This window comes from Punica granatum, chromosome 1 (genome assembly GCF_007655135.1).
Source record: "Punica granatum isolate Tunisia-2019 chromosome 1, ASM765513v2, whole genome shotgun sequence".
In the NCBI taxonomy this organism is placed as follows: Eukaryota; Viridiplantae; Streptophyta; class Magnoliopsida; order Myrtales; family Lythraceae; genus Punica; species Punica granatum.
In genome coordinates, this window is record NC_045127.1 from 39,841,880 (window position 1) to 39,857,296 (window position 15,417).

The 15,417-nt window shown below is 36.4% G+C and overlaps 1 protein-coding gene across 2 annotated transcripts; it reads right to left on the reverse strand.

Moving 5' to 3' along the window:
* Nucleotides 1–682: 682 nt before the first annotated feature.
* On the reverse strand, nucleotides 683–6,233 carry LOC116201923 (BTB/POZ domain and ankyrin repeat-containing protein NPR1-like). Of its 2 annotated transcripts, XM_031533395.1 has the most exons (5): nucleotides 5,513–6,232; nucleotides 4,839–5,199; nucleotides 3,389–4,145; nucleotides 1,508–1,705; nucleotides 683–1,282 (listed from the first exon to the last, which is right to left on the reverse strand). In XM_031533395.1, exons 1-5 carry the CDS (start codon nucleotides 5,581–5,583, stop codon nucleotides 981–983), a joined length of 1,689 nt encoding a protein of 562 aa, XP_031389255.1. In that variant the 5' UTR covers nucleotides 5,584–6,232; the 3' UTR covers nucleotides 683–980. The 2 variants fall into 2 exon arrangements, with proteins under 2 accessions (XP_031389255.1, XP_031389247.1); XM_031533387.1 differs by having other exon boundaries at nucleotides 4,839–6,233.
* Between the last annotated feature and the right edge of the window lie 9,184 nt (nucleotides 6,234–15,417).

Below are 15,417 nucleotides of genomic sequence, written 5' to 3' on the forward strand. Positions count from 1 at the left end.
TGATATGTTGACGGTTGCTCAATTATCTTTCGATTCCATCTGTCGTGGTTGTGTTAAAGTGCTGGATACTTCATTTTTCTAGGCTCATATGATGACCTGAGAGCTCAACATTGTACCAAATTCTATGGGCGCCGGCGAACTCGATGGAGAGGTCGGGGTGGCCAATTGGCGGCCTCGACCCGTCCTCCCCTTTCGATTTTCGTTTAGGATTAAAATGAAATAAAATATAAAGTTTAGGATATGAATGATAAAAGAAAAGGATTTAGAACCAAAATGATTAAAAAGGCTAAAGATTGAAGACTAAACATGAAAAATAATTTGACGCCGTAACCCCTATGTCTGATGGAGCAAAGAACAGGGTGCGATTTGTCTCAAACGAAAGAATAGGATGCGATTTGTCCCAACCCCAAAGCACAATGGGATTTTTATTTTTTTCCCTAAATTTTTAAAGCCAAACATGATTTATCACCACCCCTCCATGACCTGTCCTTATTACTCACCATAACTTTTAATCTAAACAAAGTCTAAAGAGGAAGAACTGACCATACTCTTCTCGTTTTTCTTGCTTATTATCATGCTCCTCCTTTCGTCGAGCGATTAGCAAAGACTAGGGTTAAGTAGATGCAGTCGATTTTTAGATCGAGCTGTTTTCCATAAGCACTTCTCTAATAAAATTTACCCAAAACAAACAACTTAACAAATTTCATATCAGGCATTGGCAATGTTCAGATATTTCCAATTTTCCAACCAAAGGAAAGTAACCCCGGAAAAAGGACAGAAGAGTTGCTCTGTAGGACATTACATACTGTATTTCTTTGCTAGCTCTGCAGTATAATACACATTGTACAGATTAGTTTCTTTGCCAAAAATTTTACACAAACACCAAACAAAAGAAACTGAACCAAAAAACAAAACTGAGATGAAGTTCCCGGATACAGGGTTCCCTTCAGTTCCTCCCATTCGACCGGGTGAGAAACTATTCACAGTTTCCTAATCTTGTTATTGGCTCGGGATCTCGAGTGATTCAAGGTAATTTTGTCATTGGCTCCATCTCTTAAAGAATTCGAGGATGCCGAGGAAGATAGGCCAGAACGGGTAAGTGTTTCCTTGTCCTTGCAGAAGGCCTTCTGGACGTCCTCCTTGAGTTCCATGAACCGCGTTGTCTTTATTCTCCGCTCATCTGGCGTGCCCTTTTCAAGGTAGCACAGATCAAGCAGATCATCCTCCATGAACTTATCGATCACTTCTGAGCAATTCAGGAAATAACGCCTTCCTGTTTCCACTGCCACGATGAACGAGAAAAACAAGATAAAAGCTGGATATAGTAGTAGAATCTACGATGACCACCAAAAAGGAACTGGCTGTCCTTACGAAATGAAGCTATCTGCTGACTCAGTCTATCTTCAGTATAATATAATTGTATTTCAGAAAACAAAATTGCCTCAATTGAACAGTCTATCTTCTGTCAAAACAAAAATAGTACTGCAGAAGGGAAGGTTTAGATTACCCGTTTTCTGGAGGGCTTCCATCCTAGAATAGAGTCTCTTTTTCTGCACAACAGGTGTCTCGTTCAAATCGACCTCCCTCAGATTGCCACTTGAGCCTTTCGTAGCACGAAGCCCAGTGAACTCAAGTGTGGTCTCAGCATGAGCAATGTCCATGGCTAGCTTAGCCTCGGCAGGGAAGAAAAGCCGTGCAAATGCCACTGCAATTTTACCACAACCATGCTATAATCACTAACCCTCCCGAGCTACATATCATCATCCATTCCATTAGAAACAACCTAATCAGCACTCCTTAAAAAATTTGGCACACAGTACTCTTGTGCATCGAATATATCAGAACCATACAAAAGAAGAAAATAAAACACACACGCACACACATATTTGCTGGATTGACGTGCACTTCTTGGTTCCAGAATATATTGCTCATCAAGCAAGTAGGTACATCATGAAATTAACTTATGCCTTTATATTATACTGCCATTAGCACTTTCTAATATAAAAGGGAAACAAGACCAAACTGAACTTTTTATCTAATACTGACAAGTTCCTATAATCGCAAGGAAACGTAGAAATGTTACAGCGAACTAATTGCGAACCTTCCACATGGCGAATCTTATTCCTTATGACTTTTATTATCAGGAATTTCCTTTTAATTAGTCTTTCCACTTCAAAAGTCCACTTAATTCACACAAGTTTGTAGAAAACATAAGGATGTAAATTCATGTAGAAATAAATGCCCCGGTGAATTCCCATCATACTGAAATTTAATTTCATCGAAAAATTATTTAAAAAAAAAAAGAAGCAAATACAGGTGTTACAGTCCATTCAATCATCATGCACGTGCATCAAATAGAGCTTGAGAGCATTACAATTTAGAGGCTTCAGGCTAGTGAGCACTTGGGTAGATTTATACTTTCTTCGGATGAGAATTCACAAATTTTAATTTGACGCACCAGAAAAACAAAATTTGGGATACGGTCGGCGGTAAGCCCAGATCTGTTTTAGCCAGAAGTAAAATAATTCAAACTTAAAGGAAAGGATTTGAAGAAATTTTTTTTATGCCAATTACTTGATGATCTTATTCTTCATTCTCCAAAAAATAAGTTCTCAGTGGATTGTCCCTCAAAGAGATAGACCTCAAAGATAGTCTCTCTGCCTCTGGACGGCAACAGGCTTTAATCTCTTTATAGATAGAAAGAGAATTTTGTTTCCAATGAACTTGTTAAAGGAAATAATATGATAAAATGGAAATATATACATATATCTATATATATATATAATTTCTGTGTTCTGTAATAGGGGCTAATGAGGACTATTGTGTTTAGAGTGGAAAGGGGATCTTCCGCCGCTTACACGTTAGACTGGATAGGTTCCATTCAATTGCTTCAATCAAACAAGATACGAGCACATAAATGTTATCGCATACAGTAATTCATCCATGAAATAACAGCAATCGACTGACAAAATTTCCAGTCAACATAGTTTGCAGTATTGATGGCCATCACTATTATTACTTATTTGACAAGGCCAATGACTCGTGTCACTGAATTAGTAAAGTACCTTATTCGAAAAAAGTTTTATTCATTCAGAAAATATATATATATATATATACAAAAAAAATTGAAACAGTGATTCATTTAGCCTAAAGTTCTCTATTGATTTGCAGGTTATCAAGTGCTTAAAAATACTTTGAGGTATGGGTAGCATGTCTCAGGGTTCATTTCCAACCCACCTGGTCTTCACAGAAGGATTTATACTTAGCTGAGTCCATGATATGTGCCTATAGTTGCTCATGGGCTTGGGGTTAGCTTAGTGAACTAATTAAAACATAAGTTCTAGTAAAGGAAACAAAGAAGCCAACAATAAGTTAAGAAGAACAAGACCTCGATTTTCCAAGTACAGCAGCTTCATGTGCAAATCATCAGCCACGACCGGCGACAAAATTGATGGTTCTCCCATCAAAGGATTCCTCCACATCTCCCTCTCTAGGACATCAATACAAATCCTATCCTTGTTCGCTTCCTGCCCCTTCTCTGTCTTTGCGTTATATTCCTTTGGCCTCGTTAGTCTACGACAAATATTCACAGCACTCTGACCATCTGGGGTTAATTCCGATACGCGTGCTCCTTTTGTTAGCAATGACACAACGATCTTCGGCTCCTTCCTCATTGCAGCAACATGAAGCACAGTGAAACCTCTTAAGTTTTGGCTGTTCACATTACTTAATCCCAGAGCAAGCAACTCAGTCACAACCTTCGGGTCACAATAAGCTGCAGCATAGTGGAGAGCATTTGCTTCGTCTAAGGTGATCTCAGATTCTGAGAGAAGAAGTTTCACGAGCTCAACATCATCAGAATCTAATGCCTTGAGAATTCTCCTTATTCTCTTTTCAAGCAATGGATCGGGTGCTTCCTTGTTATCCTCTTCATCAGCTTGAAATTTTAAACGTAGTAGTCTAATCTCTTCAGCCAATTCATGAGGAAGTTCTTTCTCGAGAGAGATGCTGTCCAGGTCTGATCGAGCCACTCTGTCTATACACACTGTGATGAGTTGACTCAGTTGGCAATGGAAGGCAACCAAGAGAATTGTAATAAAATCTTCTGCAGCCTGAGCCTTCCAAACAAAGTTGAGAAGTTGGCGCTGCAAAACCAAGCAATTTCAAGTTGGAATGCATTCCCTTGTTCGAGTAACTAATGAAATGGGTATAAGAACATGCATATTCTTTCTGACACAAAAAAAGAATTATCGGGCAGATGGTGAACTGTTCATTGGATCTTTCAATGTATGAAACAAAACAAAATTTACATAGATGGTGCTTCAACAAACTTCCAGCAACGCATCCCACATGAACCCACCCTTTCAAGGAGATGGCAATAATGGTACAAATACAATCATAATAATAATTACTGTTCCTCAATTCTCTTCTGTTGCTTGTACCTAAGTTAACTGTTAGATTATTAGGGTCACCGTCATTGCACAAAATTATATAGCTTCTCCTAGCATATATGAAACAGAACTTCCTTCCAATTTCATCAAAATATGTTTCCTTCTCTTTGGATTGAGAATTGAAGATTCTCCAGCAAATACAGGTTCTGTCACCTAGGAGCTCTCAATCTTTTACACTAGCAGCTTAATTAGAAAATAAAACAGCCACCAACAACTCCAGTTATTGGTAAAGTGATGTACTTGCCATCTCCAGCAAGTACTTTCATGAGATCATTTTTCAGCCTTAAACCTACTTAGTTTCGCTAAAGTAACGTACTTCCAGACATGATGAGTCCCTTATAAAGAGGCGAATCTTTCAAGAAGAACTTCAAGAGAGAGCAAACTGACCTGAAGTAGCGAGACAAGCTCAGGAATTTTGAAAATGGACGAGGCATACATCAACTCCACTGAGTAATCAATGGCAGGCCTACAGGCCTCGTGGTCGCAAGAACTAAGAACACAAGTCGACACCTCCGGAGGTGCAGGCTTCAGCTTCCCAGTGTAAACGTAGCCCAAGAAAATCAAGAAAGCTTCGTACCCGACCTTACCATAAGGCAAGAACTCACTCAGGTAGTACTTTGGTTTACTGTCCTTCTCGCCGCTAGACCCCTTTTCTCGCTTGAAAAGCTCATGGAAGAAGTCACTCCGAGCAGCCAAAATGCATCGGTGAACACCCACGGGGGTATTCTCGACGACAATATCGGCATCGCTGTAATCGAAACTGCAGTCAGTAAGAAGCTGCTCCAAGTTAGAGCTGAGCTTGCTCAGACTAATGATTTCAAGGCTAGGCCCCGTCTCGGGGGAAGACGACCCCGACACGTTATTATTGCCGGCAGAGTTGTTCGATAAGTGGGACGAAGAAGTAAAGCTCAGAGAAGAAGAGGGCTCTGTTAAGTTTGCCATTAAAAGGAAAAATCTATTTGATGGCAATAATGGAAGCATAGCATTCCCCCACTATCCATCGACCCAGTTACAATACAGAAATGGATACAGCAGACGTAAAGTCAAAATACTGACAGAACCTTCCATGGAACTTGGGCTTATTGGTATCAGAGAGCATGCCATGGCCATGAACAAGATCAATCACAATCATTCTCTAAAAGCCAAGTCATGTCGAGCTACGGAACAGCCATGAGAGGCTCAGTCAAGTGGGGAAAGGGAAAGAATCGAAAAGGGTCGTCAGAGCTCTCGCTGCCAAGCTTATAAAGACTAGATACCGATGTCAGCTCGGGACAGATCTACCCCCAGAAAGAAGATCAAGTCAAAAAGACTGAAACAAGAACAGCAATACTCAGCAGAAGGAACAGGGAAGGAGGAAAAATTCGATTTCAGGAAGGGAGCGAGAAAGGAGGAGGAAGGTGCAGGGGAGCGAATTCAATCAATTGGGTTTTGGGGAAACTTCAATTTTCGCTTTCAGAGCTACAGCCAGAAAGAGAGAGGGAGAGGAGCTGTTTCAGTTTGTCTGGCTGCATCCAATACCATGTGAAACCAAAGCAAACCAAAGCAAAAGCGTTCACCCAAAAAAAAAAAAAAAAAAAAAGAGAAGCCAAGCAAAGCAAAGGAAAGGAGAAGTTGGACCCCCCAAAAAAAAAGGTTTATTTATTTATTTATTTAAGCGTTGAGTTGAGTGAGGTGAGAATGGGTATGGAAAGTTGGGGAAGGAGGAGGGAGAGGAAGAGGAAGAAGATGAAGTTGTTTCGGTGACGTCTGAGATTGCGTCCGCCATTGGAGGTGGCCCTTCCTTACGTCTTCTCCACTTCGTCAGCGGCGGCTTCCTTTCTCCCGTCCCCACACGACACCCCTAAGCACCAAAAGTCTTTGCCTTTGTTGAAAATTCTGTTCTGTTCAGACCCAAAAAAACACATAATTATTAATTATAAAAATAATTTGCTTTATTCAACACAACCAAATTCTATTCTTCTACAAATTCAACATAATAATCATTATTATTTTACCTCTTTCCTTTTTCTAATAATAATATCTCATTTATATTTTTTTAATTATTTTTATAATTAATTTTTTATTTACTTTACATCTATATATATATACATACATATATATATCCTTATACATTCATATATTTTTAACATTTATTATAATTATTTTTTATCTTTCCTTATTCTCCAAAATTGAACTGAATTAAGTTAAAATCACACTTATTTTGATTGAAAATTATGTTTTGATCAATAATTATTAATTTTAAAAATAATTTGCAACTAAACTATATATATATAATATAAGAGTGTTGTTATATTCTCATAATAATCAATTTAAAAATTCTCTTAATTCAATATTTTACTTATAATGGCGTAAATTGTAATTTACACAATATATGTCCAAAATTATTCAATAGATGCTTGTGAGATTTTAAATTAGAAGGATTTTAGACATATTACTTAGGAGGATTTAGCATTTTTGATAATATAATGTTTGTTTGAAGCATCTTGGATGGAGCAGCAAGTTGAAGAAAAATTACTTATAAATAAAAGTTGAAGATAAAATAATAATGATAGCTTATTATCTCTCTGTGTGCTTAACAATATTTAATGTTCATAAAACAAAAAAAAAAAAACAAAGAATCATCTATATCTGGGTTTATTTTATTCCCTTTGCTACTTGCGACAAATTAGATACCCACTCTTTGTGATGCACATAACCCCATTCCGCCATCTCTCTTTCCTTCCTTTTTTTCCTGTAAAAATAGGGGATTTGGAGTAGTGCACCGTCACACACCCCGTGCTCCGGCAATTGCAGCTCGGCATGGCATGGTACATATATGCCAGTGGATTTGACACGTGGGTTGCTGTGAATTTTGTTTTTTTATCAAATTGAGATACATCATACTAATATGCTAGAAAAAATATATAACTTTAATTAACATTACGAATTATCTTATTAGTTAATTGAATTGTACCAAATTAATAAATTCGAAATTACAATAATTACAAAAATCAAGGGATAAAACTATGTCATAATCGCGGTCACCAAAACGTAGTTTGATGTGCATGGAACAATTATCTTTTCAATTCTCGAAAATAAAAGAAAACAATTACCTTTTGAGAAAACTACATAAACGACATTAATAATTAAATAAACATTTTAGCGTAAGTAAAATTAATTTATATTATATAAAGAGTACATAAATAATAAATTAAAAACAAATTTTATAATGTTAGAATTATAATTTTCCCAATATCCTTGTAATATAAAAGTTATGAAGATTAACATAAATGAGAAATGGGCGTACTGCAATGATATCTTACCTGAAAACTAAGAAATTTCATGTTATGTTATCGTCAGTCAGACTACCCGCCCCTTAATTATTAGTTTTTGGTTTCCCTTTATAAAGTCATGAACCTTCTTTGTAATGGAAAATATTAACATGATAGGTGAATGTATGAAATTTTATCTATTTGTTTTATACTTTTAAAAGAGAATGCATTAAAATTACATTATCAAAATTTCAATTACTTATAGCACTTTTAAACAAATGATCAATCAAAATGAGAAAACAAAAATTTTCAATTAAATTATTCAAGCGAAAAGAAAAATTGGGTTAAGTTAAAAAATTACTTTAACGTGCTATTGATGTATTAAAATATAACATACACTATAAGTTTTGTAACGTACTATTGACGTATTAAATATAATATACGCAATAATTTCAGAATATCATAAATCATAAAAATAGAAAAATACATAATAAATTAATTCATATAATAGAGCTGCAGTAAAAGTAGGGGGAAAAACTCAAGATAATGTAGAGCAAAAATGACAGAAAACTGTCCAAGCAAAATGGGGAAGAAAATGAGATTGGAAAAATAGGTAAATTGCACGTAAATTTTTGGAAAGAGTAGAATAACCCAAAGATTAATGAATAATTATAGATAGCCTTTTCTTGTGCTTTAATTTTATGCAATGTTGCTTTCTTCTCTTAATTTTTATCTTGATGTCTTTATAAAAAAAAGTAGATGAGTGAAAATATAGAAAGTGTCGCAAGTACACGTAGATATTCAATGTATAGAGGACCATTATTAAATGGACGTTGTTGCATACGATTTTAGCAAGTTTTCATAAATTGGGCCAGTCGGTTCCCACTGGTTCTCCAATGATATTAAAGGATCCACTTAAGTCGGAATGTCAGGTATACATATATATATGGATATGATGGTTGATAGATCGAGTGCCATCACTCAACGGACCGGACTCGAGTCGAGTGAGAGAGAATAAGTGAAAACAAGAGAATAGACCCAGCCTTTTAAAAGGGCCGGTCGGCTCTGATGCTAAAGCCGGTCGACCCAGTTGTCTTTTAATGCCAATTTTGTCTGAAATTGGGTATGAATTTTGGATACAAGGTTAATTTTACAGTATTTATGATAAATTGGCAGGAAATCAGATTGGCTATTTTTTGGTCGAGACCAAGAGGGTCGATCGGCCCTGTTGACAGCAGCAGCCAATGCTACATAGAGCGCCGACCAACCCCGATGTCTGGCAGCTACTTTACTTGGACATCACGTCCAGGCGAATATACGGTATCCTGTAGGACCATATTTAGGGAAAGTATCGTAAAAAATCCAATTTGAAGATATATAGAAGCCATTTCCATGGTCTCAGGGCGGCAATACAGAGAGAAAACAAGCCTTATAGCACCACTCTGTTCAGAAATAGATAGAAGGGTCGAGAGAGTTCGGTTTTGTCTCGATAGGTTCGAGAACAACCCTAGCGCTTGAGAATCTATCTAAAGGGTGAGACTCAGACGATCAAACTATCGATATTTTATATATGCAGGTACCGTCTGGAGAATCCACCGATATAAAGAGAAACACCGCAATTTCTTTAGATTTATATTTTCATAATATTACAATGTCATTCAGGCTTTTCAAGTGATTAGGATGATTTTCTTGAGAGGAAAGTTCGCAATTTAAAATTTTAGTTCCATTTCTCTCAGTTTTGGGCTTGGCACAAACAACGTCTGTTGGCACAAATAGCGTCGAGCAACGCTGTTGCCTAGGCCGGTTGACCTTCGTTGCGGTGTTTGTTTCTATTTTCCGCTAAGCTCTTTCTTAAGTGCAAACAGAGAGGTAGGCGCATACAGCACCGATCAGCGCTGCTGCCTTGGTCTTTCAGCCTATATTATATTTATTGTTTCTGTTTCTCTGTTTTAAATCGCTTCAATTTTAGTTTTGTTAAGTAACTCAAATGGCAAATTATTGTATTTTCATTGGAAATCGAGTCAAGGAAGTGTTCTGGGAAGGTCACCGATCAGAGCTGATCGGCTCTGTTGACAGAGATGGTCGGCTCAGATTGCGTCGATCGGCACTGATGAAGGGCCTGAGACGCTGAGACGGAGAAGAAATTTCGTGGAAATCGTGATACCTTTTCTTTATCCCTAATTCCAAAACTGATTTTGAAAAATCACGAAAATCAAATCTTTCAATTCAAAAAGATGGGCCTCATATATATAAACTCTCATACAATTCTATTATACTCAATTCAATTTTTAATACTAAATTCTCTCAACTATTCATTACTTTTTCAACAATTCAACAACAATATCATTACACAATCATCACTTTCTCTTAACTATTCATAACTTTTTCATATTTTTTTCTCATAATTCAACAACACAATCATTATAATCCAATTAAAATCAAAACTCAATTCTATTTAACTCTAAAACTAAACACACCATTAGTTTTTTATTACTCTAGAAAGTAGGCAGCTTGACTCTATTGAATAAGCCGTTCAGCGTAAAGTAAGTCGATCGGCGCTCTGCATTTGTATGAATGTTTGTTGATTCTTACTTCTGATTCTAAAAATTGAGCTAAGGTGGATGGGACAATGTTCAGGTGTTGTGCGATGGATGCACAATTTGTACACTTTGCAGGTCTCGAGGCTTTCACGGACCAGGAAAGGTACTGTAGTAAGGTGCCTCCACGGACGTGCGGCTGACTATCGTGTTTTAGGTTTATATTTAGGGTTTTAAATTCCTGTCATATCATGTGGGGATCGATAGAACTGTTAGCATTGTGTTGTTTGTCTAGATATAGAAACTGCAGGAGATATTTATCATGCTAGGATTGCGGGGCATAAAGTTGGATATCAACTGCTTTACTTTTTGCACATGGCTTCTTGTTCATTGTCCGCAATTGTGATATTGAGTGTTTACATCGCGTAACTAGGGACAACATTTTTATTATGGGCTATTTTTGATAAACAAACGAGCTAAGGAACAGTGGGGCTGGCTTAGGTGGGCTTGGTTGGGCTGCTATGGCAAACATACCTTCCCAATCATGTTCCCATTTCCCTTACCTAGAATCATAGCCTTCAAATGGCATGAGAGTCAAATTCGGGAAATTACCTCGCAAGGGGCCGGATAAGCATCCTCAAGTGGCTCCTAAGGTGGCGACTCTTATCTTCCTTCCCTTTAGGGCATGTTACCTCTCGGGTACTGCATGGTGATTTTGGTATGTAAATCAATTTTCCTAAAATAGATTGGTTTTCTTACTTAAAATCAACTTTTATATGAAACCGGCTACAATTTCAAAAAGGCTACCAGCGTATGTACAAAATCAACCATCTAGATTCCAACGGCCTAGATCAAACTGAGGCTTTTATCCTGACAAAAATTAGACACCCGCATATGCCTCTAGGAAATCGCCAGCTGTATCAAATCGCTGGCGAGAGAGGCCGAGTGATCAGGTGTACCTGGTCAACCATAATATTTTTTAATTTTTTTTTAACTTTAGAGATAAATATATATAAAATAGTAACATGATAATACGAAAAGTGCATTTGAATAAAAAATGATAAAAAATACAAAAAAAATCATAAATAAAATATTTATTTTGGTGTATTTTGAAAATACTTAAGACGAATGGGGTTTTGAAATTACAATATTGAAAATTGGATGGTTATACTTTGAATAGCGATTACCAAAAAGTAAAAGTTATCTAGTAACCTTTGAGGTAGATGTGGTAACTTAATTCAACCATGTTATCACATTTTGAAGAATTGTTAATGAAAATCAAAATTTTCCTAATAACACCAGAAGAAGTGTGGTAACATAGTTTAAATTGGGCAAGTTATCATACCTTGAACCGGTGTTATCGAAAATGGAAAGTTTTCTGATAAGCAGAGAAGAAGATGTAGTAATTTAGTTCAAATTGGGCAAGTTATCACAGCTTGAATAGGTGTTATCGAAAATGCAAACTTTTCTGCTAACCAAAGAAGAAGATGTGGTAACTCAATTTAAATTGGGCAAGTTATTAGTTCTTGAATCAGCATTATTGAAAATCGAAAGTTATCAGATAACCTCAGAAGAATATGTGGTAACCTAAATCAAATTGGGCAAGTTATCACATTTTGAACTTGTGTTATCGAATATCGAAAGTTTTTTGATAGAGCCAGAAAAAGATGTGGTAGTGAAATTCAAACTGGGCAAGTTATCACATCTTGAATAGGTGTTATCGAAAGTCGAAAGTTTTTCAATAATCAAAGAGAAAGATGTGATAACTAAGTTCAAATTGGGCAAGTTATTACATCTTAAACAGGTGTTATCGAAAGTCGAAAATTTTTCAATAATCAAAGAGGAAGATGTGATAATTGAGTTCAAATTGGGCAAGTTATCATGTCTTCAACCAGTATTATCGAAATTGAAATTTTTACAATAACTAGAGAAGAAAATGTTATTAATCAGTTCGAACAGGGCCAGTTATCACATCTTAAACAGGTGTTATAAAAAATAGAAAGTTTTTCGCTAACCAGAGAAGAATATGTGGTAATTCAGTTCAAATTGGGCCACTTATCACATCTTGAACTGTTTTACCAAAACTTGAGAGTTTTTTGTTAACCAAAGAAGAAGACGTGGTAACTCAGTTCAAATTGGGCAAGTTATCACATCTTGAAAATGTGTTATCGAAAGTCGAAATTTTTCCGATAACCTTAGAAGAATTGTTGTAACCCAGTTCAAATTGCGCAAGTTATCACATCTTGAACCTGTGTTATCGAAGATCGAAAGTTTTCTGACAACCAGAGAGCAAGATGTCGTGACTCAGTTCTAATTGGGCAAACTATCAGCTCTTAAACCAATGTTATTAAAAATAGAAAGTTTTCGGATAATCCTAGAAGAAGATGTAGTAACCTAGTTCAAATTGGGCATATACCACATCTGGAACATGTGTTATTGAAGATCGAAAGTTTTCCGATGACTAGAGAGAAAGATGGGGTAACTCAACTCAAACTGGGCAAGTTATATCTTGAAAATGGTTATCGAAAGCCGAAAGTTTTTCCATTAACTAGAGAGGAAGATGTGGTAACTGAGTTCAAATTTGGTAAGTTATCACATTTTGAATGAGTGTTATCGAAAATGGAAAGCTTTCTAATAACCCTAGAAGAAGATGTGGTAACCTAGTTCAAATTGGGCAAGTTACACATCTTCAACCTGTTTATCAAAGATCGAAAGTTTTCCGATAATCCTAGAAGAAGATGTGGTAACTTAATTCAAATTGGGCAAGTTATTACATCTTGAACCGATGTTATCGAAAATGAGAAATTTTAAAAGTTCAAATTGGGGTAGTTATCGCATCTTGAATATGTGTTATTGAAAGTCGAAAGTTTTCTGATACCCCTCAAGAAGATGCAGTAATTCAATTCAAATTGGGCAAGTTATCACAACTTGAACCCGTGTTATCGAAGATGGTAAAGTTTTCCATTAACCCCAAAGAAAAATGTGGTAACTCAGTTCACATTGAGCAAGTTATCATACATTGAACCGGTGTTATCGTATGTCGAAAGTTTTCCAATAACCATAGAGGAAGATGTGGTAACTCAGTTCAAATTAGGCATATCTGATCTTGAACCAGTGTTATCAAAAATGAAAAGTTTTCTGACAACCCTAGAAGAAGATGTGGTAATCTAGTTCAAATTAAGCAAGTTACCACATTTTGAACTTGTGTTATTGAATGTCGAAAGTTTTTCAATAACCAGAGATGAAGATGTGGTTACTCAATTCAAATTGGGCAAGTTATCAAATCTTGAACTGGTGTTATCGAAAGTCGAAAGTTTTCCACCATATGTAAATATATATATATATATATATATAAAATGACGTGGCATTTTAGTTAAATAAAAAAGGGCAAATTACTAAAAAATCTAAATTTTGTAAAACGTCTCAGTTTTGTCATAAATTTTACTTTGTAACAAAAAACCATATGTTTTTATAATTTTTTCAGATTTGACCTACGTTACTATTCCGTTAAGATTTACGTTTATTTGCTTATGTGGACTTTTTAAAACCCACCAAATTTGCATATCATTTGATTTTCTCTTTTATTTACAAAAATAACCTAAGCTCATAAAAGTCTCAGTTTTGTTCTAGATTTTGATTTGTAATTTTGTAAAAAAAATACATGTCAGCACTTCGTTTTGGTCCACCGGCTCTAGAAGAGAACATCAACAGCATTCCTGATTACAACCTGGAAACTATTACAGAAGAATATCCAACAAAACCCGGGATACTACTCACAGCTGGGTCAGCTGGGCTACTTCCCACCGATAGATGATAGAAATGACGTTTTTGTCCCTCCTCCTTGTGATCATGCTATGTTATCAATTTCGAATTTTCCTTGTGCTACTATCCTCTGTGCATTGCTCCCAGGGTTGTTCGATCGACATGGCTGACCCAGTTGTGAATAGTAACCCAAGGTTTGCTGGGTCTTTTTAAGTAATAGTTTCCGGGTTGTAGTCAGGAATGTTGTCGATGTTCTCGGTTGGAGTTGATGGACCAAAACGAAGTGCCGACATGTGCAAATTTGGTGGGTTCCATAAAGTCCACGTAAGCAAATAGACAGAAATTTTAACGGAATAGTAACAAAAGCCAAATTTGAGACAATTATCAAAACATGTGGTTTTTTTTGTTACAAAGTAAAATTTATAACAAAATTGAGACGTTTTACAAATTTTAGATTTTTTTTGTAATCTACCCAATAAAAAATGATTGGAAATTTAGAAAATTCTTCATTAGAAGAGTTTTACACCTTATTAGGCCAACTCGGCTCGAACTGAATCAGTCGGGACCTGTTGAGTTTTCGAATATCAAGGTCCATGATAAAAAAAATTGATTTTTTAAAAATTAAAAAATAGAAAATTACAAAAACTGGGAAAGGGAGAGGGGTTGGTGGAGACGTTGACTATCAGTTCGGTCCTCCTCTCTGGCGGAGATTCAATGCCAAGAGCAATCGAATAATTAGCTTCTCCTTTTCAACTTACTAATATTGATCCACTTTATGGCCTCTTCCTCTTTTGTCAACCTCTCTTCAGAAGTCATAGATAATTGCATATTTTTATAGGGCTGAGGCAAGTTAGCCTCTCTATGGTGCAGTTGTTGTGAGCTTTCACGATATCTTTGTAGGAAGGACAGAAGCTGAGGTCCTAGTGGTGTCGGTTCTCTTTTAGAATAATGCAGTGGTAGATGTCTTGCTGTTGACGCTCGTGGATGTTGATAGCATGCATAAATCTCCGTTTAGACGATAAAGATAACAAACACGACACAAGATCGTATCTGAAAGACTCCAATAAGCAGGGAGGATTTCATATATTCATTCTGATCGTTTTTATGTGCATGATACATCTATATTTGTAATCTGTAATGAGATGTCTCACATTTGACCATGAGAACTTGAAGACTCGATGATGAAGGATAATGACAGGGAAGGCTTGGGAGTAATTGAGTCCCTGGGACGCAACTCTGTGAAGATTGTCGTGGCAAAAGGCACAAGATGTCGTGATAAAAGGCACAAGATGCCATGGCAAAACGCTTCGGTGCAACTCTGTTCAAATTTTTGTGGCAACATTTAGAAATTCTCGTGGCAATTATTTATGTTCGTCTCAGTTCACTTTGCTTGTGGCAAAACTGATAAAGTGCCGT